This window comes from Antedon mediterranea, chromosome 7, assembly GCF_964355755.1.
Source record: "Antedon mediterranea chromosome 7, ecAntMedi1.1, whole genome shotgun sequence".
In the NCBI taxonomy this organism is placed as follows: domain Eukaryota; kingdom Metazoa; phylum Echinodermata; class Crinoidea; order Comatulida; family Antedonidae; genus Antedon; species Antedon mediterranea.
Genome location: NC_092676.1, coordinates 19,412,503 through 19,437,151, shown reverse-complemented (window position 1 = coordinate 19,437,151; position 24,649 = coordinate 19,412,503). Strand labels below are relative to the sequence as shown.

At 32.6% G+C, this 24,649-nt stretch overlaps 3 protein-coding genes across 5 annotated transcripts; 2 read left to right on the top strand and 1 right to left on the bottom strand.

Annotated features, from left to right (window-relative positions):
* Positions 1 to 2,067: 2,067 nt before the first annotated feature.
* On the top strand, positions 2,068 to 4,674 carry LOC140055471 (uncharacterized). The gene is made up of 4 exons (XM_072100811.1): positions 2,068 to 2,834; positions 3,089 to 3,142; positions 3,410 to 3,508; positions 4,358 to 4,674. The coding sequence occupies exons 1-4, from the start codon at positions 2,213 to 2,215 to the stop codon at positions 4,672 to 4,674; spliced, it is 1,092 nt and encodes a 363-aa protein (XP_071956912.1). The 5' UTR covers positions 2,068 to 2,212.
* A 539-nt stretch (positions 4,675 to 5,213) lies between these two features.
* On the top strand, positions 5,214 to 8,006 carry LOC140054636 (dnaJ homolog subfamily C member 24-like). Its single transcript, XM_072099704.1, has 4 exons — positions 5,214 to 5,334; positions 5,900 to 6,026; positions 6,313 to 6,381; positions 6,931 to 8,006. Exons 1-4 carry the CDS (start codon positions 5,227 to 5,229, stop codon positions 7,098 to 7,100), a joined length of 474 nt encoding a protein of 157 aa, XP_071955805.1. The 5' UTR covers positions 5,214 to 5,226; the 3' UTR covers positions 7,101 to 8,006.
* Positions 8,007 to 10,051: 2,045 nt separating this feature from the next.
* LOC140055198 (venom protein 302-like) lies at positions 10,052 to 15,731 on the bottom strand. Of its 3 annotated transcripts, none has more exons than XM_072100451.1 (5): positions 15,591 to 15,731; positions 14,573 to 14,699; positions 13,151 to 13,286; positions 12,886 to 12,909; positions 10,052 to 10,729 (listed from the first exon to the last, which is right to left on the bottom strand). In XM_072100451.1, exons 1-5 carry the CDS (start codon positions 15,635 to 15,637, stop codon positions 10,716 to 10,718), a joined length of 348 nt encoding a protein of 115 aa, XP_071956552.1. In that variant the 5' UTR covers positions 15,638 to 15,731; the 3' UTR covers positions 10,052 to 10,715. The 3 variants fall into 3 exon arrangements, with proteins under 3 accessions (XP_071956552.1, XP_071956553.1, XP_071956554.1); XM_072100452.1 differs by having other exon boundaries at positions 12,886 to 12,906; XM_072100453.1 differs by lacking the exon at positions 12,886 to 12,909.
* Between the last annotated feature and the right edge of the window lie 8,918 nt (positions 15,732 to 24,649).

Below are 24,649 nucleotides of genomic sequence, written 5' to 3'. Positions count from 1 at the left end.
TTGATTTGTTTACATTCAGTCACTGATGCACACAGCACTTTTTTTCAGTAATTTGCCTTTGGATTGATAGGTATTAAAAATGGTAGGCCTATGGTTTATAGGCCAAACATTATTGTTCCTAATATTATTGAACCGGGTTATCAGTAAATGATTGGACCAGTCAAACATAGTACAGACTCTTTATTTACAAATTCAATACTTTTATCACCCAACATAACAAATAGCTACAGTGTCCTGTACCAATTTTATTATGTGACTACTGATTGGTTGGATATTTGATAGATAGATAAACAATGGACCTATAAATTAAGTCCGTGGATAAACTACGTTAAAACATCTTTCGAAAGTTTAATACAATGGTGGGTTTAGCTGAACTCGATTTAGTGATTAAAGTAACAACAGAAACGGCATCTATTATCAAATCATCAATTAAGCATCATAGTAATGAAGAGGAAACCGACAGTCCTCTCATTGCAACATGTGGAGGTAATCTTGCAGTAAAAGTATACAACGAACAAGCAAAAGGTCCTTCTGAATGGACGTAAGTTTTATAGAAAATATCTAGATATTAAAACGAATTTGTGGATTATTTTAATTACGTTCCTGTAGAACACTATTCAACGGGAACCTTGGGTCCCAATAGGAGTTCTACTGTATATGTACACAGCTTAGAGTACAGAAAGTCACAAAGTCCACAAAAACGCCATCACTTTGTTGCTTCTGTTTGTAAATTAGTATATTTCGCAATTGCAAAATAAATAAATGGGATAATATTATATGTACACATAAACATATGTTCACATTTAAAACAAACAAAAGATAATCTGAAAGTTTTTCTTGGTACAGGTAGTACTAGATAAACCGTTATAATAATTAACACATTTTTCATACACTATACCCATAACCAGCAAAGATATATTGTCCCCCTGAAAAAATAATTATGCCATTTTAATCCCACATAATAGTTGACCAAAAATTGGATCTAAAAAGAAAATCTAATGTAAAGCAAAAACTAGTCAAATTGGCTGTCATCCAATGATTTTTTGGGTTAAATTCAACAAAGTGAGAACATTTTTTTTCCAGTTTTTAGTCGCGTGGAAGCGACTCTATAGTTCACTATGTCGGTCGGTCGGTCTGTCGGTCTGTCTGTCGGTCTGTCGGTCCGGTATCACTATGCGTTTTATCGCTTTCTGACCTTATCTTGATATCAGTTTAATCTAGCTAGGTCAATTTTTCACAGTATATTCCTTATGGCCAGGAATCAATGTGGTTATGTTTTCACGGTGCGCAATAAAAAATTACGCGGTCTACGCACGATTTAACGAAATCACGTTTGTAATCATATCTTCACAACCATGAATCACAATTAAATAAAATTTGGTACTCATAAATTTCAGGGCATAAATCATCATATGGCAATACAATTACGTGCGTAGCGCATGTAACGCATGCGTACGCGCGCTTAAAATTTTCAAAATTTATTTTCGATGAAATTAAATAAGAGTACGTTTCAGGCAATTTTAAGCGTTTACAAAATTGCCATGAGTGCGCATATTTTTGCGCGCGCACTACACGTTAAATGTTATTGCGCACTCTTTTTGCCCGATTTCTGTTTTCTTGACTTACTTTTCAACTCGAAATCACGTTATACGAGCACGTCAAAAGTGACAGGCTACGCACGTGTAAATTAAAAAAATATAAATGTTTTTAAACATTTCAACATTTTTAAACATGTTTAGTAATTTCGGTCAGTATAGTTCACTATGTCGGTCGGTCGGTCTGTCTGTCTGTCGGTCTGTCTGTCGGTCGGTCGGTCTGTCTGTCGGTCCGGTATCACTATGCATTGTAGCACGCGACTTAGTGGCTGTTGGCCTTGTTTTCTACTGAAGTGATTAACTTTATTAAAACTACAAAACAACCCGCCTATTTAAAATCTGATTTAATTAACCTTCATTCTTCATGTTTTTGAGCGACAATACATCTTTAAAGGCACAAATGCTAGATTATCATCATTGCTTGTTTTATCAGCCCATTTAAAAGATAATTAGCTTATGTGCAGTTACCATTTATTTATTTATTTATATATTACCATCTTTTGCAAGGAAGGAATAATTTCGGAAGGGTAAATCATACTCCTCACAACATATTGCTGAGCCTATTTGTCGTTTGAATATTAATAAACTTTTATAGTGCCAACATTTTATTTTGTAGAATGATCTTTGAAGGCATCAAGACTGCCATTCCTGCCATACCAGTGATTGCAAACACCTTGTTCAGTGATGAGTATAACTGTAAAGAAGAAACAGAATCTCATGCGATAGAAACCGTAGAGTCTTTCAGCAAAATGCAGGATGCTAAAAGGGAATTTGAAGATGAAGTTATTAAATGGGACAAAAGTCGAACAATATTAATACAAGATCTAAAGACAGTTGTTGAACAGATAAAAACTCGTAAAAAACGGTCTGGAATTGCTAAGCTAACCGGTGCGTCAGTGTCGATAGTTGGAACAGTTGTGAGTATAGGTGCAATTGGACTAAGCTTCCTCACCGCTGGATTTGCTACACCTATTGCAGTTGCTGTTATAGGCGGAATGGCTGTCGGAGCTACAGGCGGAGTTGTGGCTGGTGGTGCCTCAATTGCAGATGAAATATTACAAAGCAAATCAGCTCAAACAGCTAATGAACTGATACAGGATGGCAACATATTCGAAAACTTGGAAACACTTCAAAAGAAATACCACGACGCTATTAAAGCCCATATGAAAACTGCACAGAAATTTGATAAAATTGTGGTCGTGTTTAACAAAGTCAAAAACGCAATACAAGTTGCTATACGTAAGTAAATACCATAAAGGAATTTATTATCAACTTGATACCAATTATTTATTGAAGCTTTTTTATGAATTTATTGAAGTTAGGCCTAATTATTATTTTACGATTGCAATTTACTGCGAAAGCTAAAGGAAGGAATGATAATTATTGAATTAGGATTTACTTCATAATAGAAGAAATCAATTTATAATTGACAGATACATCACTTGTACTATGTAATAGTGTGCTTTTAGTGTTTGATCTTTTTTTTAAAACAGGTATCGCAAGAAAAACAATGATAGTCATTGGATTAGTTAAAGGTGTATGTAAAGGTAATTTTATATGCTTTTTGTTTATTTCGTAAAGCTTGGTTACTCTATCACATTTTTGTTTAAAGAAGGTTACTGGAGGCTGTCTACACAGGCCCCCCAGTAGGCCCAATCTTCTCCAAATAAAATTTGGAGTTTGCCGAACAAACGTTTGCTAGTGACTACACTGTAGGCTTATTTTGTTGTATTTTGAGTTTGTTGAAATCGTGTTTATTGAAGATTTCTTACCATGTGAATGGTAGGCATTAATGTTTACATCTATCCTTCTAGTTATTCAAGTTATATGTGGAAAGTCTGTTCCTGTTATGAAGATAGTGACTAATACCGGCTCGGTCATCACTGGCATACTGCAATCCTCGGCAATAACAGGTATGGCCGCGTTTCGACAGCCCAAAAAAAATGTAGGCCTAAGGGTTATCTGTTAATTTAAAAAAATAACTTGCGCATGATCAGTTATTACCGAACAACACAGTGGCCACTTACAACACAACAATTTGTCTTATTAGGTAAACAATTAAACATTACCGCATTTATCCGATAAGTATCATCAGATTTTAATGAGATTATTATTATCGGCTAATTTTCTCCGAGTGGAATCGGTTAAACCCTGTTTTTACTCTTTCGGTAATTATCGGTTAATTTTTGCCTGCGGAACACGGCTTTTATTCTTATGCATTGAAAAAATGCGCTGCCAGGCAGACAATATAATGAATAATGATAAATGAAATGCATGCATGCACAACCAAAACAGTTTTCCAAGATGAGCATCATATAAGATTAATATTAATGTTTAGAATTCTCCAAAAAGAATCATAAATAAAAATATCTAGATTTTTCACCCTCTAAAATTTAAAAATTGTAAAGGTGTCTTAAAATGTCTACAATTTAATAGAAATGTAATGCTTTTGCCTGGTTATAATAAAAAATAATTTAAAAAAATGATATTACTGTAGACTGAAATATTGGCAGCCTTGTTTAGGTAATGTTCGATAGAGATAGGGGACGATGAAGGGTTGTCCGAAACACATACACTCCAGAACACCATTTGAGAACTAGTTATTATTAAATATAACTCTACAATCAAATAAAAAGCAATTTTTCTATTTTATGTTTTACTTCAATTCATGTACAGCGCATTTAGAATCTGTACTGCTTATGTGCTATGTGATAAACTATTATTATTAATACCTAACACCTATAATCTTGAACTTTTTTTAGTGGGAAAAAAGACTTTACATCTATTAGATGACATCGGCGGAGCAGCAGTTAAGACTATCGGTATTACAGCATTCAGAGCAGCTGGAATAGCAGTTGGTGTGATGGCAATTGGGCTTGACGTGTACACAATCGTCAAAACAGCAATTGATATGCATGAGAATAATCTTGGCGAAGCTGCTATTGAAATCGAGAAAATTATAAATGAATTGAAGAAATTAGAAAACACGTCAAGAGAAGATTGTGTACTTAAATCATTCTTTTCAGCTGCAAGTGAGTTTGGATGTGAGATTGATGATAATATCAACAATTCTGAATAGGCCTATGAAAAACAACATGCATTTTGCCTACCCTTTTCAAGTTTGTTCGAGTTTGTCAACACATCAACGCTCACACGTGGTGCCTGCTGCCGGTAGCAGACAATAGACTGTACATCAGGACATTGCACGGTGTATTGTATGATTTACCCAATCAATCTCAAATTAAATGTAAACTCCTCATGTCTGTTTCTTTATTTATTTCCCCATGTAAGTTTGGTTAATAAAAGTTGCTTTGCTATTGTTTTAAACATCTCCATTTTCTATAAAATTTATTATCCATTACTATAATATACAGATAGTCACTTACAAATACTTGATCCTTGCTTGTGTATTATGACAACCTTACTTACTTGTGTATTGCATTTTAAGAAAAAGGATTTTTAAGCTTGCTTACTTTGGTAATCAATGAAAAATATATTGTAAATAAATTAAAATAATGTAGATGAATAAAATCGTCATAAACATTTTGCAAAGTATTTTGTTGTTGGTGGCGCTATTTTTATACAAAACAAAACCTATTGTTGTTGTTTTTTGGTGGATGGAGTAGCTGTGATGGCTGATGCAGTAGAAAGTCATGCTGATTTGTATAAAATAATTGGCAGTGATGTTTCTGCGTCTAAAGAAGAATTGAAAAAATCTTACCGAAAGGCATTGCTAAAGGTACAATTTGCATTATATTTAAATTAGAAAGAGCTAATATTCATAATAAACAATTGAGCTTCCCAAGACTCCCTAGCCTACTACTAGCCTCTAGCTAGGCCTAGTTAGTAGGCTATTTGTTAGCGTGTCATCACGTCGAAAGTGGATATTTCCCCGTGAAAATCCCCGAAACAAGAGTTGTAGGCCTAACTGAATATGGCCTACAAAACATGTTTTTGCCTAGAATAATTATAATTTTATAGACCAAATGTCGGACTGAATCATTACTTATTACTTTAAAAAAATGCAGGAGTAAATGTTGTAGATAGTTAGTAGGCCGATGCCTAGCTAGTAGGAAGTAATAATAAAATAAAGTAGAATTGGCCCTAGCTAGCTAGCCTAGCTAGTCTTAAGTACAAAACGTGTAGGCCTCTTGCAAGGTCAGTCAGGCATGATAATTTTGATGATGGTTAATTCAAAGCTATTACCAATAATTATAATAATACAAGTGGTGACATAGGTTATGTGTATGTAGTAAATTTCTGTGATGTGTACATTAAAATATTATGAAATCTTTGTTTTCTAGTGCTATCCGGACAAAGTTGAAGAGAGTGAAAGAGAAGCTGCCTTAAATGAATACCTAAAACTGGAAGCAGCATGGAAGATTTTAGGGGATGATGATACAAGAAGACAGTATGATGCTGAATCTAATGGTACACTTATGTACTTACAACCTGTAATATCTAGCTGTCCTCAGCTCTAACTAACACTACAATTATATACCACTTTTCTGTGGCCTGGTAAATGCTGTAAAAAATACAATAATTACCATATCTCAAGAATGGTTTGTTTCACAAGCAGTTAAAATTAAGTGTGTCAAAGATCAAGGGTCAAAGATTACCTCATAGTATGTTCTCAACTGCGATTGAAGCAAATGATAGGATAGTAAATTTACCATTAGTAAGTATGTATTAACAATTATTATCTATTTCTGTATAGAAAGACATGTGCAGCAATCAGTAGCAGTAAATGAAGAAGTAGAAGTTGAAGATATGGACTTTGATGATGGTATGTTTTAAGCAGTTATTTGAATAACTACTCCCTGTTTTAAGTAATTAGTATAGCTTTGCTATGGATCTATTGTTGGCGTACACTGTGTGTTTATGTACATAAGCAGAAATCGTAAATTTAGTATTGCGTAAGTGCTAATTGGAACCGCGTGTTTATGAAAGACATTGATTGACAAAATACAGCAAACTATGTTGAAGTTGAATGCAATAACAAACTTTTAAAATATAGCCCTATCCCATATCTGATGATATTTTGATTGTATTGTACAGCGTTTTCTCTTTCTCACTTTGTTTTGTTTTTGTATTCATCTGTTTAATTTGCCTGTTTAATATTTTTAAAATCATTTTTGTACAAAAATTACAATTCAGCCTTCTCTATGTGCTATTGACATGATGATATAGCTAAGTTTATTGTGTGATAGCGTGTCATTATAGAGTGAGCCCTCTATACTAGTATAAGTGATTATGTTAGCATGTGATGTGACAAAACATGATCATGAAATGTCAAATCAGTGGTATTATTTAAGGGTTAATATTTTCTTTTCAGATGTAGCATACTATCCTTGCCGATGTGGTGGAAGTTACATACTACAGGAATTGGACATTAAAAATGATGTTATTGTTCCTTGTGATATTTGCTCTCTGCACATCAAATTGATAGTGCCCGATCATTGGAACGCACCAGAGGCCAGCACAGAAGACGTAGCACCTATATGAAACAATGCGTATTGAAGAATTTGATAGATTTTGTATGTGCTCAAATGAACATACTGTCACTCGCACTGCAACAAGTATTGTTATGGATTCATACATATACTATAATGTACAGTTCTAAAGATCTTTGTGCCCTAATGGCTTTTATTCTGCATGGCGGATTGAAATATAGTCAATAGAATGTTGACGATGATTGAAATGACAGTCTTTGCGAATACACATGTCTTAAATGGCTTTTAATCTGCTTGGTGGGTTGAAACATAGTCATTGACTACCGTATTATTGTCTATGTGCATACATTATAATGTACTGTCAGAGAATTATGCTACACCTTTTCCAAATAAGGAAGTCACATCATTTGTTTTGTGCTTGCCATCTCAATGACCTTTGCTATGCAATATCGAATAATAATTAAAACAAAAAAACATTTTGGACTTTTCTACAGACGTAGTAGCATGGATGTAATTGGGTAATTAGACCATGGAAAGCATAAGAGACCTCATCATTTGGGATTGGTCAAATTATTTGCATTACATCCTAGTAGAAACCAAATGTTAGTTTTAGACTACCTATTTTATTACTGTTTTGTTTCTACAATACTGTATACAGTGTATATACTGACTCCAGAGTATCATTAAAAATGATCATGCATGGACAAAATAACCAGTCTTATAGTATAGACATAATCCAAAGTAAAGATAATATAGTATTATTTTATAAACTTTTTAATACCTGTGTAATTAAATCTATTACCGCATGTATGTTGCACAAACTAAACGAACAAATGCTTAGTGTACAATTTTAAAAAGTTATTTTCGTACTCTGTGTGCTGATTTAACTAAGCAGAAATCGTAAATTTAGTATTACGTAAGTGCTATTTATTTTAGAAGTAAAATAAAGTTTATGGCTAGAACCAATGTTGATATTTTTTATTGGGTTTTATAAAAATACAGTATATTTTAACACAATATTGCACATTTCAATATAAGTTTAGAACACTTGTAACCTATTCCAAAAGCGATTAGTGTAAATACTACCCAAGAGGACAATTGGTTGTGTCCCAATGGTGTCTCCTTAATAGGGGTTTAACTATACAGTATATCAAGAATACTTCACTATTTTCTAGATGGATTTTCGTGCTCAATATTGGTAAAAATATAAATATTTTGGGACACCTGGCGTTTCATATGTACACTTGAGTTTAAGACAAAAATATAAATAAAAGGAATGCCAGGGTTCACTCTTTCCGGGAAAAACTAAGACACAACACCACTAAGACGCAACACAAGTCACAGTAAGTGACTTGGCCAATCAAGAGATGGATTATCCAAATTGTCGCTTGTCATTGGCCAATTCGGTTTCGTTGCGCTTACGTGCTTGCGCGCGTTGCATCGACTCCTGGTGGGAACTAAACTTTATGGACAAGTCCATCGACTCGCATACTATAACCTTTTCAACATACAGTAAAGGTGGATGTAATGATCCGCATAAGTTATAGAGTAATTTCTTTTATATATCCAATGACAAATTATAAAAAATAAGGAATCCAATGCATAAATTCAGATGAACAATTTTGAACAACAGCCAGATACTAACCACGATTTCGAAAAGATTTAAAAAATCGTTACTAAAGCTAATGACTGTAATTATATAACATAAAGGTCACATATACTAATGCGTATACTTTGCCTATGCAAGGGAATTCGTATCAGTAATGATAAGTATGGATCTAGAATCGATCATTATATAGATGTTTTTGGAACAAGGTTTATATAATGGCAGTTGACTGTGACTAATAAACAGACTTCTAACGACATTTTTGGTGACAGTCATATATAATGCTTCGTTTCTTTTTCACACATTTTTCGTTTATCGAAGCAATTTTAAAGTTACATTAAGCATATTAATTGTAGATATTTTTAGTCGAAGTATAAACAGTAATTTTACATCTTTTTAGAATTTACTCCATGGTCAGAGCAAGGCTATCGGTAGCCTTATACGCGAATACTTCTTCCTTCTCCCTTTATTCAAATATTGCTGCTCTTAATTTTGTTCTAAACATAAAAGCGGTTTTAAAATTAAAGTAATATGTACTTATAAAATATTTATTTATACAAAGATATCTTTTTGAACATTTTGTACTGTAAAAAAGGGAATAACTTGTTATTAAGTAAATACGATGATTACAACAAATTATGACAAGTTGATGGTAATAATAATCATTACATCATCACTTACATTTTAAGCTTGTCCTTTACTTCAGTTATTTTATAAGGTAATGCTTTACCGGTTATAGATTAAGTAATATTATTAGTTCAAACTACTAGAAAGGTTCTGCAAGAATTTAAAGAGGATATCCGTCGCCTTAAAAGCAGATGGAACATGCATTTTAAGTTTGAAATGATTAAAGTAAAATGCGAAGAATTGGGGTGCCATCATCATACCACACTCCTTCGTCGGAAAGATGTAATTGGAAGAATCAAACACACGTAGCCAGAAGAACAATTGTAATTTGTAATTCTATTTTATCCCTTTCACATCAATATATATGTATATATGTACTGGAAATATTGGGATGCACATGCTAACAAGGTCCTACACGTAGCCGGGTATGAAAGGATTGTGTACTGTTAAAAACTTAAACTCAGATCCGTAATAGAGGAGGCAAGTAGGCCTACGCCTTCATAGTAGGCCTACCTACCGCATCATACTTTTCCAACTTGAGATGGGCCTACATATTGCTAATACATGTTTAATTGTTTCTCGGAAGTCAATTTCACCAAATTGCATTATATCTCACACTACTCTACTCTCTTGTTTCGATTCATGATAACGGTCAACTTCTATTTGTTTTACTATGCCTACTAGTATTTTTCAGATTTACATTCTTTAAAATGTGCATATGAACGAAACAATGTTTATGAAAGACATTGAGTGACAAAATACAGCAAACGTTGAATGCAACAATGAACTTTAATAATAGACACATCTATTCTCTTTATTCAGATTTATATTTAAATCAATTATATACGTAAACATCTAATATTTAATGGTGCCGCCAATTCTCCATTACAAACTATATTTACAACAATCAATATACACAGACAGACATGTAACTTGTTTTCTTCTTAAACATATAATAAACTATAACGATTAAGCTTACTTACATACATATATAATATTTAAATTAATTTTTACATCAGATAAGTAAATATTATTCATATTTATTATCATTAATTCGACCCGATAACAAATCGAGTTATCTTTTCCTATCATCTTTGTTTATTTCAAAGAAACTAACTGACTCCACTTTTTTCCTCAATTTTTCCTCCTTTTTTTTCTTTTTTCTTTACTGCTACACATTTCAGCTTTTACTATGGAGCGCAACCGTCCACCAAGCGCCTCACTCCCGTTTAGTATGCACAGTGTAATTCAAATAAGATTAAATAGAATATATAATAATAAATATTAGAAGGTTGCCGCCTTGAAGTTGATTTAATTCCGTCCTTTTGGTGTAAGGCCGGAGATTGAGTTAAGTTGCTTGGTCGTTTCATTGTTACTTCTTCCCAGACTTGAAGATTTTTTTGCATATGCATTTCATATAATCGTTTGTCTTGTTTATGAAGCTACCGCTGTTTGCATAAAGAAAAAATAACATTACAGTTTAAACATTCATTCAAAGTAAGTTTGATGTATTTACATGATTATGTATCTAAGCAATATTTAAAGATGTATTGTCCCTTGAAACACAAAAAAATAAAGGTCAAAATACTCTAAATTTAAATTGGCCATATCAAAGTAATATTAAAGTTATTCACTTAAAGTCGAAAATTCGAGCCAAAAACAACAAGTTTACTTAAATAACAGGTAAATTAGTTTGATAACATTTCGTCTGGAAAATCGTCGCGAGCGAAAGTAAACAAAGATTTCAAACCACGAGTACGCATTATGCATATGCTAATTAGAATTATTTACAACTCGTCACAGTTGAAAAGGTATTTTCACACAGATCGCAAGGAAGTTTTATGAAATATGCATACAGAGTAGCGAAACAAGCGCATTTCATTATGGGATATGTTTTGATGGAAAACTTTGACTAGAAGTCAAAGTTATTTTTTAAACAAAAAAACGTCTGTATTTTAGTTAAATGATTTTTTTTTCGACAAATTTTTGGTGATAGTTAATAACTATTATGATACTTCAAAATGACCCATCTTTTTTCGAAATCTTTTATTTTTTAATTTTTTGGGATTAGTCGAAGGGACAATACATATCTAAGTAAAACTCTTTGTAATTTAAATAGTACATGTTGTAACAGCAATTGATAAATGTCATAAACGAACTAAAAAGTATAACCAAAAACGATGGATGTTTAAAAAATGAACTGAATAACATGAAGCGTAGATTTATATTATTAGAAGAAAATAAATAAATTTGTAAATTCTTAAATGGCCAAAGTTCAGGAAATTAATTAATGTATTAGAATTTTTCTAAAATTGGCGTAAATATAATCATAATAAAAAAAAAAGCCCAAACAAAGTTTATGTGTTTAAAAATTTAATGACAATGTCAAATACAAATTTAAAAAACACATTAATTTTAAAAAATCGCTAAAAATTGAAGGAAACAAATTTATATCTATCATTCAGGAGACAAAAATATACATCGTACATATTAAATCTGATGCTACTATACACAACAAAAAAAGTTTTTAAAAAGTTGAAGGCAACCAAAATGTAATTGAATTCTTCTTTATAGCTTATAACTGGAAAGGTGTATACATAATAAACAATATCGGAGTAAAAAAGATTACCTCAATTCTTCACTGATATATAATTATATATATATTGTAGTATTAACCCCAATAAACTAATGATTGTGTTAGTGGATTATTAAGATAATGCAGAACAAAATAATATATATAAATTATAAACAATAGGATACATAAGTATAAGTAAATGAAAATGCTATCGACTGATTATCAACGATATTTTTTTTTAAAATAAGTGTGAACCCAAAGGCATACACAAAATGCTTAATTTTTCTCCACTCAAATTGAGTATTTGTGATTTCATTTCAATCGAATCAATAGCGTTTCCATCGTATTAGTAAGATAATATACATTAATTAATATAATAACAAAATACCTAAAACACCAATACTCAAGAAATAAATTAAATCAAATTTTTCTAATGTTAAGAGAAATAATAACGTTTCAAAAAAGTAGATATGCAAAGGGGAAAAAGAACAGTAAGATTAAGGAACAAAAGACAATGGACAATAGAGTAGAAAAAGGAAAAGAAAGAAGAAAGGAAAAGAAAGAAGAAAGGAAAAATGAAAACAAAAATAGAAAAGACAAAAAGAAGTTGAAAAAACGTTGTGCAGTGGGCAATAGGCAATAGAGTAAATTATAGTAAAGATAATAGAAGTTAAAAAAGAAAAAAAAATAAAGAATTTAAAGTGTATAATAGAGTAGATTAGTCAAGATAATAGAAGGGAAAAAGAAAAAAATTAAAGAAAAGTACAAAAATAAAACAAATAATATAAAGACGTAACGAACTGATGAAAAGTGAAATCAAAAGTTACAGAAGGAACAGAAAAGGAAAGAAAGAAAAGAGAATAAAAAGAAAGAAACGAAAAAAGTAAGATTGGTGTAACATTATTTTTTTCAAACATTCATAATTATGTCATCTTTATCATAAATATTATCGAAATTAGTAATTTTGCCATTTATTTAAGCGCATACCGAACAAAATATTTTGGAAAAAAAATAATACTATTTTAATACCTTGTGTGTTTGTACTCAAGTCTTCTATTTTGAAAAGTAAAAAAAAAAATCGAAATTAATTCAATCCAAAGATGGTTTTGCTAGCAAGATGTCGCCTCACCTGCGTATTTCACACACACTTTTTGAAATTGTTGACGCTGTTGCGGATGCTATCATTGTACAGCGGAGTAATTTTGGTACTGCTTAGTTAAAGCGACTGCGCAATACAATCATGGTATAAAGAATAAAATAATAATAGGCTAATAAACATCATAAGTAACATTACCTATTCTTCGACAAACCCCAGCATCCATAAAGAAAATGTTTTCTGGAGTCTCGGGTTGAGGTTCGTTCACACATTCCAAACCAACTGAGCATTTACCATTAATGTCCCATAATCCTCCACACTGTTCACCCTCGATCTAAAAGAAAGAAAATTTCAAGACCAATCATTTTAATAAATTCTAGAAAATGTCAATAGCATAAAAAAACATTATACAATACTTTAGTAAATAATAATACAAAGTTAAGGTCGTGTACATTTTGTGATATAAGTAGATTTTATAGTTAAATTGTTTTGGTATCTCGATTTCCTGACTTTCCATGTTGTCAGTAACGAGGTTTACTTTAAAGGCGAATAAGCACGAAAATATTCTAAATATTACGTGTATTATAGTAAATGTACTTATGGACAAACATGATGTACCGTAACCTCATTTAGAGTTAATTTGCTTATGATAATCTACCTAAACAAAATGATCAACACCAGCAAGTCATAGAAGACAATTAAAACAAAACATTTTGTTGATGGGCAGTACAGTAGAAGATTGTCTTAATTCATCAACAGTTTACCAACTTTCAGGATGTCATTTCAAGAAGTCATTTTTTAAGTATTTTAATAGTGATCATGTTAAATGATATGTGAAAACAACAGCCTGGTGACATTTGATTGGTTTACACAATCAGACGACAAAAAAGTGTTCGGTAATAATGATGTTTATTGCCGGAATTCAAAATGACGAAATCTAGAGATCTGGATAGTCACCTCAAAACTGTTGATCCAGAAAAGGACTGTCAGCATAATCATGTAAATAAGTATACAATGGAATGTTGTTTAATTATTTTTATAATGCCTTTTAGCTCGTTCCATTAACCTAATGATGAGTTTATTTGAACAAATATTAGGCAAACGAGCGTAGATCAAGCATTTGGGTTAGGCCTAATTGTGTCAAATCATTGATCCCGTAACTTTTTGGCAACATTACAGTAATGTTAATTACCTTCTAAATGTGCTAATGAGAACATTTACAATGGTTCAAGTACCTAGTCGAACCCATGATGCGTAACATGTAAGAAGAGAGACTTATCGGGTTCAAAGCAATTGTTTGTCAATGATACGAAAGGAGAGAAAGTGTATGGTAAAATTATATGTATCAGTCCTCTGTGTCACGGACAATTCGTTATTAAAAGTTTACTGATAATTTTGTTATCCCGAATATATGTTTCTCTTTTTTTTATAAGATTCCACCGAATACATTGGTAATAGTTTCAATGAAGGCTATGATAAATGTTATTTTTATTACAATACAGGGCATCCAACCATCCAGAATTGAATTTTAAAATAATGAGGAGGCACGCACAGACCAATCGTCTAAGCTACATGAAGACAACATCTTACAATTAACAAAAGAGTAACAAACATTATTACCTTTGAGCAAGTTAGTTCACATCCGCACATTCCGGATACAAAATGGGCGCCAGGTTTGCAATGGCTGTCCCAGATTGATTTTCTGCATTGCCAGTCATCGTCGCATCTGCAACTCAATGCATCGATGCTACAAAGCGGACAGAATAATTAAATTAATCTTATCTCAAAGTAAAATCAATCTTGTATGCAGTAATGAATTAATTTAAAAAAAAATTAATCTTGGGCCTATATCAGAAAGTATACTAAATATTTAGTAAGCTGGTATGCAGTAATGACATAATTATTTATTGGCAATAATTTCTGCCTATCGAAACAGAGGTTAAAAACAAAAACCGAGAAAACGTGTATATGTATATAATTATATTATTGATAAAATAATTATACTGTCCTCCTAAAACATGAAAAACTTTAAGTAGGTCATTTTGTAGTTTTAACATAGTTAAAGTTTTTGTCTGTAGATAAAATTCCCGAAAAACAATGTTTTCACTTATATCACTTATAAAATGACAAATAACCGGTTAAATTTAACCAAACACGCATTGGCTGGCAGCCAATTTGCTTTAAATTACAGTTTAAATAATGTTTTTTCCGATCCGACTATTATGTGACATTAAAATGGCCTATTAAAAAAAATGGGAAAAAAGTTAATAATCCGAACTAACTACAGTGACAATATCAACTTATATTATTTATTATTAATATTTTTATTTGGATGTTATAAATTTAACCTAAATAATGAATCACCAAAGAATATTTCTGAAAAACGCAAACGGAGCCTCTAAACCCTCAAAGAGATCACTGCATTTAGTTTAGGCCTATACGGTACTATACTATATCATTGTTGGTAAACGTAAGATTTTAAAGTTGACAAGATAGCGTTCGTTTTAAATGCCTCCATTAATTACAATGCGCCTAAACAAATTTAAATAGGTCTAACATTGCTTGAAACTAATAAATGAGTCTAATGTTATATAACAGTAATAAACAATATAATGGAAATACAATAAGAAACGCTTACCATGAGATTGCTATGGACACAACTACAAGAGCCAATACTACTTTCATCTTCCACGTTTTGGTCGACTACTTCAAAGTTGTGAAGAAGTATGGTGAAAGTGAAGTAAGTGCTCGGTTCAACGACAACCGCTATTTTATATACCACTCACAATTCCCAAGACATTTAAAACATCGGATTAACGACAGTACAATTGTGCCAATCTAAGTATTACTAGCTACATAAAAGTCTTTAACGCACTTTTAGTCGATTTTAATGCGTATCTTGCAATACTTAAACATTACTTGGCGATCTATTTTGGTTTCAAAAGATTTAAGATTAAAGAGAAATAGATTCGATCGATTCATCAATATTCTTTTAAAGTAAGAGTGACGACAGTTTTACTGAAACAGTAAAATAAATAGACATATGTTAGTTTTGAATGTTACCGTCTACGGTGTAATAAATATCCACTGAAATGTGAGGCGGTAGACTAAAGAGACATATTTGATTGAAATAATGTTTATTACATTTGGATGAGTTCATGTTATTCTAAAAACATTGAAGACAGAAACAGATAATATTCACATCATTTTGTTACATCATTTTGTTACTTGGAAAAATTTAAACCAAGCCAAGTTCTTAAATTGTATGCACGAACATTTTTACAATAATAAAGTTATCCTGAATAAACAAAGATCATGGCTATTGATTCTCGATATACTGGTGACGTCACAAAAGCTTTTCAAAACCTTCAATATGGGCCAACATTTTAAAGATATTGTCCCTGTGAAAACATTGTTTCAAATTGTTCTAATAGTTATTCACTTTGACCAAGTGAAAACATTTATTTACCTGAACAAACTGTAATTCAAAGCAAAAAAATAGTCAAATTGTTTGCCAGAAAATAAGTTTTTGGTTGAATTTAACAGTTTGTTTGGTCTTTTTGTAATTGAAAACTTTATTTTCTTTTTCCCGAGGAAGTGATTAACTTTATTAAAACTTCCGGTACAAAATGGTCTAATCAAAATCTGATTTTATTATTATTTTTTCATGTTTTTGGGAAAATCTCTGTCGACCTCTGTATACTATCAAGTATTTCGTTTCTCTTAATTTCTTTAATTATTTCATTACAAGTATTATTCACCACACAAAACCTTTCCTATAATGTGCAGGTCATGGGTCATCATGTAAACCTAATAGATGTCAGCCATGGAAATGTCATCCACTGACATACCGTATTCACGAAAGAAATCAAAAGAAAGCACTGCATGTAAAGCAAATTCAACAAACCATGTTGTAAACTAACTACCGTAATAATTATGACGACAGGATAGAGGGGGTGGGGAGCGGGGTGAGGGGTTTGATACGTTGAATTGGCCTATATTCTTAATGTTACCTCCTGAATGATCTAAATGAGGTTAGTTACCCGGTAAAAATAAAACATTAAATGATGACTTTTCTGTAACCTCTACTAAGAATTGTTAATGTATATAACACATTAAAATATCATGCTTCGGTTCACTGATAATCAGTGATATAAACTCAATGAAACTTTTTAAATGTTACAGCTTCATATACTACTGCTGCATCTAAATGTAAGTGACATGACATGTACTATCAGCATGTCATGCTTTACCAGACATTTAGGGAGTAGTATTGGAATTTCCTTATATTGCCTAAATGAAAGTAAAATGTTACAAAAGTTGCATTCGTTCATATTTATATTACACTAAGAAATAAATGTTCTTTTTAATTCAATTGGAAAATAATATCTCTCCGTTTCTCTCCGTCTTCTTCACATTCAGCCTCTGGAATATGCTTTGTTACCTTGGGCCTTAGAAAAGCTCCAGGCTGTATGTAGCTACGCTCTGAAATGACCGGAATCCGGGCTCGGTCAATGAGAACGAACCTTTATCAGGATGCCATCAACAGAAAATAAAAACAAGATCTATATCGATTAAAAATCAATAGATTTACTGATTATGCTCAGTGATCATGCAAACCTCTCAAATCATTAATCGTGGAGATTTATTTTATGTTATTGACTACATGTAATATACCTAATCCTGCAGTACACTATTCACATATTAGTATCAATTTATTCTACCTTTTCAAGTCCATAAAAGATAAATAACAAATGCTGGTATGGATGACCAAAACTCGTTTACCGATCACTCATAGTGCATACATTTCAAACATGAAGTCAGGAAAAAGGTGTTGAATAAAATCTTCGAAATATAAATGATCTGGACTAAAGATAATTGGACCATATATGTAGATTGACATAATGGATACCTTTAAATGTTCTAGAAATAACTAGGCTTTTAAATACCAATAACTTTACATTGAGTAATTTTTGTTAAGGTTAAATTATTGTCAAAACATTTGTATAACGCGATTTAGATAACTTGTGAATAAAAAGTTAGTTCCATCTACGAAGAGGTTTCGCATTATAATGTATTAATATACTTGAAAACTAGATTTTTACTATCAAAAACAAATTTATATATAGTTTATATTTTAATTCTAAAAGCTAAACAAAAATAAAAAAGCAATGGTAAATGACTACCTACTAAAATTAAATTAGGGTACGTTATAACTTTTTAAAATAAAAAAAAATTATGTTCTGTAGTATAAAATATCAAGTGAAATTCAAGAAGTTCTGTCTACACTATAAAATGTGATGTGCGCATATTTGGGCATGATGACGTCATATTAAGGGCGTGTGGTGTAGTGTGTTGGACGTTCGACTGCTGATCGTGAGATCGAGGTTCGAATCGCCGTATTGCTTGTACTTTACTAACGTTTGCCTCTCTCTATTATATCACTACTATATTTAGGCACATCACAATTGTTTTTTCAAACTAGTTTGATAGTGTAGACATAGCTTTAGCATACTATGTTCTAACAATGATGTCTAGTACACTTAACTCAACGGCAACCTGTTATTTTTACGCTTGCTGACATAATGACTATGATGAGAGATTGATAGCAATTTTAACGTTATGCTTCAAAATACAAATGTCTTTATCATCATTATATAACTATACATACATCACTCGGATGCACGTTTAACGTCTGAGTATGTTGATGATATTGTTAGCTTAAAATGAATGGAAAACATGTATTTACAACTGTAGTAATGTTTGTTATAACATTTAGGCCTTTAACTTAGCCTATAACCTACCAGTTCGTATGAAAGAAATAACCTGTATTTTAAGCTCTGTCTAGGCCTACACTATCAAACTGTATGTGACAAAATATGATGTGCCCATAATGGACACGATGACGTCATATTACTACCAAATTTGGGCATATCACTACCATATTTGGGCACATCACACATTTTGCTAAACTAGTTTGAAGCTAAAGAATACAGTTGGTTTACTTGGTTTACTAGGCATGGAGAAAATCAATTCAACAAGATAAACGTTACAATAAAGCAACATTTGTGAATTTGACATTTGTGAATTTGGCATTTGCTCATTGCAACTGCATTGAATTGCGTGAAAGTGATCAACATTAGGCAATATCATAAAACTGCGCCCTCTAGTAATGATAACTTTTTAACGTGGCATTTCGTCAGTAACACTTCATTCAAGACTCACGAGCTCAACATCTATAAAATATTCCTAGTGTATAAATAAATGAATTCATCCAAGCAAAACAATACGTGCGCGTAAATGTGTTTGTAAGTGGTTCATTAATGAACAAACTGAAACGCTTACTTATGAATACCCTTCTAGCAAAACGCCGAAGTTTACATACACCAGCTGTGTGCATCATCTTTTCCCCTATCAAGTTAAGGCAGAAATCATGAATAATTCATGAGATGATTATGGCGTGTGTAAGTTTCGCTAAGTGACGTGAAAGGGGTAATGCCAAACTTGTAGTGGTTTTAAAAATCAAAATTCTATTTGTTCACAATTTGTCTTCGATAATACGAAAGTTGACTGGGTTATATCTTCATCACACAGCCTAGCATACACCTACTTCCCACTCAATAGACACTGTAAACACTATATAACTGTTTATAATGCTAAAGGGCAAAATTGTTTATAGCATAAATGCGTACCGTATAAAATTAAGTAAGTAAAGCCTAACCTGGATGTTGAACCAGAAAAGAAAACGATTGTATGGAAAGAAGAGAGAATCGACAGAAACAAACGGAGAGCAGCCAAGTCAAGCCCACTAAAAACACGGTGTGGGGAAAAACACGGCGTGGGGAAAAACACGGCGTGGAAAAAAACACGGCGTGGGGAAAAACACGGCGTGGGAAAAAACACGACGTGGAGAAAAACACGGCGTGAGGGAAAAACACGGCGTGGGGAAAAAACACGGCGTGGGGAAAAAACACGGCGTGGGAAAAAACACGGTGTGGGGAAATACACGGTGTGGGGAAATACACGGTGTTGAGAAAAACACGGTGTTGGGAAAAAACACGGTGTGGGGAAATACACGGTTTGGGGAAATACACGGTTTGGGGAAATACACGGTGTGGGGAAATACACGGTGTTGAGAAAAACACGGTGTTGGGAAAACCATTCAGATGGGATTTAAGGAGGATTTATCAAGTCGAAAAGGAAAGTTATGAATATTAAATAAACATCAGCAACTAATTAGACAGTTTCTTCATTAACCACAGTAACGGTCACTACCAGGGTTTGTGTCAGCTCGCCAAGGCCATGTCTCAATGAGCCACATCGAAGGAATGTTCCGGAGGGCGTGCGACGTTCACCCCAAATCCAAGGTAATGTTGTCGTCGGGCGTCATCGGAGTTAAGTGGATAATGGAGCCTGATGACGTATAATTTTCCACCTAATTGAGCTTTAAGAGTATTAGTGCGTCGTCCAACCACAGTACAGAATGGTTACGGTACAGCACGACGACGCGTTAAAGACGCTTTCACCTATACCGGATACTATTCTGAAGTCAGTTCAGTTCAAACAAAATCACTTTATTTAGAAACCGACAAAACGTTATATTACATTCAAAGAAGAGATAAAATGGAAATAGTAGAGGTTTACACGTCACAGTATCTGTACGGAATTCCTGTAAGGCCAAATTATTTGATTGGTTGGGATATATGTATTAATATGTGTAATAGGTCAGATTTTAAACCGCCAAAATACTATATAACTCTATAGGAGTAGACCTAAATAAAACATAGGCCTATAATAATATACCTATATAATAGTAGAAAAAAAGTACGTAACAATTTTCATTGAAAGAGTAGTAATGTAACGGTGTAATTTTAGTGTATCCGTTACTATACCATATAGTCTTAGCGGCAGGATTTCACACAGTCACAAAATGTACCAACAGCAAATATGGTTTATGGTCAGATACAGTTTTATTTAAATATGCAATGTAATACAGTCTGTTCTGGCTATATTACATACCTTTTCTTCTCTCTATTATAAATGTTTTATTCTACCAAGCTCTTTTCCTTCTCTTTATTATAAATGTTTTATTCTACCAAGCTCTTTTCCTTCTCTTCTCTCTATTATAAAGGTTTTATTCTACCAAGCTCTTTTCCTTCTCTTCTCTCTATTATAAAGGTTTTATTCTACCAAGCTCTTTTCCTTCTCTCCTCTTACCAGTATACATTCATATTTAAGGAACGGTCCTAATTAATATGCATGTACTGGGAGGGGACTATTTAGTAAAGGGAACATTCCATGATGATGAGGAAACAGTAATTTATTAAGGATGTGGGTTATAGGAGAGTGAACAAAGAGTACCTAGGGATAGGAAGAAACCACTAGGAATGTTAATAGATGGAGTAGGGAGAAATAGTGAAAAAGGGTTGTTGACCTGATGGTCAGAGTGTTACATTATTCCCTCTCTACCAAAGAAGTGTCCCACTTCGTATATTTAAAATAAAAGATAATTGTAATATAAAAGAAATTAAGTAATTAAGTAAATGCTGAAATTAAAACTGTATGCTAATTAAATTAAAAAACAAAATCAAGTAATATCAAGTAAAGGGAATGAACTATCATTCCAAAATCAAAATATAATGATGATAATACATTACTACTGCTACTAGTAATTAAAAATAAACAAGTAATGAAAATTATATTACGTAAGTATACGGAATATAACAAAATATAAAATATTATAAGTTTTAAAACATGCAATTAATTAAAATAAGTTTATGCAAAAGTGAACCATCATTGAGAATAGAAAGTATAGATTGAAAAACACAAGTGAAGGAGAGTAAAAAGAATGGTGATATAGTATACAATCGTAACATGTTTTCAAATATTTGTATAACGTTGTCGGCAATTACGGCGGAGTTAGTACACAATGTAATAATTAAGCAAACAAATTTTAACAAGAGGAAAAAATTACCAAATATAGAACAAAACATACATGTAATTAATAAAATCCAAAACGTTTATTTCCATTCGTCGCCGGTTGTTTAAAACCCATAATCGCGAAAGTTAAGATCAGGTACGATCTAATGTCGGAATAAACAGTTCTATGGATAATAAATCTAACGTGACAAGAACAATGACAAATTTTGACTATCGATGTGGCTATTCGAATTTGCCTGGTCGCAGGTCATTTAATCCCTAGATAAATATATATCATGTTCAGGAACGACACTAAATGGAACTTAATCGAGTGCCAATAGTCGGCATGATGATCAGAACACAATGAAGTGTATAATCTAATCAAGACACCATAACATAAATCACAAAGTAAAAGACAAAATAATATTAAACTCAAGAAAAAGTGATTGCCTAACACATACAGTAGTCGGAGTAAATAAAAAAAAGAATAGAATTAATGATCGGCATTGAACAAGTAAACCTCTCACATTTACTCTGTTCTCGGCAGTGAGTAAATCTGGTAAACAAGGTTATACAATCTAAACAACTAAATGTACTATATTATGATATTTACAATGAGATTTAAAAAAAAAAAATCCATTTAACGAAAAAAAATATTTGAAAACAAACTTTTTCACAAACTTAAATCTTAAGCCTATTAAGGAAATTGCAAATTAAAGTAAAAACTTTAAAAACAACAGAATGACAAGTCGATCATGTTGAGTTAAATGTCATATCTAGCAGGAGGGTTAATTTTTCGGCCATACCTTGTTCTGACGGATTGTTCGACAAAGGGTTTCAGTCTGTCGTGATGTATGCGTCGGGATAGGGGTTTAAGGGTGTTGGAATTTTGGAGTAGATACGTTCTGCCTCCCTTATCTACTTTAGTTATGAGGTAGGGTCCAATCCAATTCGGTGTTAACTTCTTTCTAGAATTTGCTGGGTCATCTAGCCAAACTTTGTCGCCAACATTGTAAGGGGTAAAACGTGCGGCTAAATCATATGTAGATTTCTGCCTTTCCTTTTGTCGTAAAGTATTGTCTAGGGCCATTTGGTGTGCATCTTGTATTCGCTTAGCGAGATCGTCAACATATACCGACTGCGAGTGATGAGCTATAGGGGTTTCACCAACTGAGGGGATATGTTGGGGTAAGCGGACATTTCGTCCATGGACTAGAAAGAAAGGGCTAGTGTGTGGAAATTGGGGTATTAACAGCCGTATTTCCCGAACGTAAAAACATGTTACAATATTATTATATCTATACCTATATTATATCACCCGAAGAAAGAGGAGGTTATAGAAAAGAACTAGAAATGATGGATCACTTACCACTTCATTAATAGTGTTCAAATCAAGTTGAATATACTATGGGCTATCCAAAATAATGTTTAAAAATAAATCAGCCAAGCCATCCACAAACAAAATGTTTATAAAAGAAAAGAAAGTTAAACAAAAGGTCGCAAAAACAGTTAATGATCAATAGTAAAAAATCATCTTCTTTTCGGTCTTCGTTCTTCGTCTCTTTGCCTCGGTGTTTTTTTCTTCTGTCTTCCGTTTTCTATTTCTGGGGTTGGTCCTGCAATTGTTTCATCCAATAATCTTCTTTTCTTCTTCTTTTGCTCTTCTTTGTCTGTGTTCATTCATCCATCAGCATCTGCTGCTCCACAAATTCCAAATCTGATCCATGTTTTATCTTCTAGTTTTTTTTTTCTTCTTTTTTCTTTTTGTTTTATTGGCTTCTGTGGGTCCAAATTGGTGTGGGAACCAGTTGTAACGGTGTAATTTTAGTGTATCCGTTACTATACCATATAGTCTTAGCGGCAGGATTTCACACAGTCACAAAATGTACCAACAGCAAATATGGTTTATGGTCAGATACAGTTTTATTTAAATATGCAATGTAATACAGTCTGTTCTGGCTATATTACATACCTTTTCTTCTCTCTATTATAAATGTTTTATTCTACCAAGCTCTTTTCCTTCTCTTTATTATAAATGTTTTATTCTACCAAGCTCTTTTCCTTCTCTTCTCTCTATTATAAAGGTTTTATTCTACCAAGCTCTTTTCCTTCTCTTCTCTCTATTATAAAGGTTTTATTCTACCAAGCTCTTTTCCTTCTCTCCTCTTACCAGTATACATTCATATTTAAGGAACGGTCCTAATTAATATGCATGTACTGGGAGGGGACTATTTAGTAAAGGGAACATTCCATGATGATGAGGAAACAGTAATTTATTAAGGATGTGGGTTATAGGAGAGTGAACAAAGAGTACCTAGGGATAGGAAGAAACCACTAGGAATGTTAATAGATGGAGTAGGGAGAAATAGTGAAAAAGGGTTGTTGACCTGATGGTCAGAGTGTTACAGTAATACCAATCTTTTTTATAAGGTAAACATTTTACTTGTGTAATAGTTCCCTATAACCCTATAATGTTGTAGAGTAGACAGGATATAGAGATAACACCTTTTAATCAACAAGTGAACGACACGAGGGCACATGTGAACGCGTTTATTTCGTGGAAAACGAGAGGGCAACGCCCTCATCATCACCATCCCACGCTCGGGATTTCATTTTATCAACAACAAAAAAGCGTCACCCCTCCATATTACGAAACTGATTGTTTCCGGAGAAATATTATACCACAAATTGAAAGATGAAACAGGTATTTCCCATTCCTAATATAGGCAACCGGATTTACCCGATATCAAGAATGGGTGACTATATAAATAGCAGATC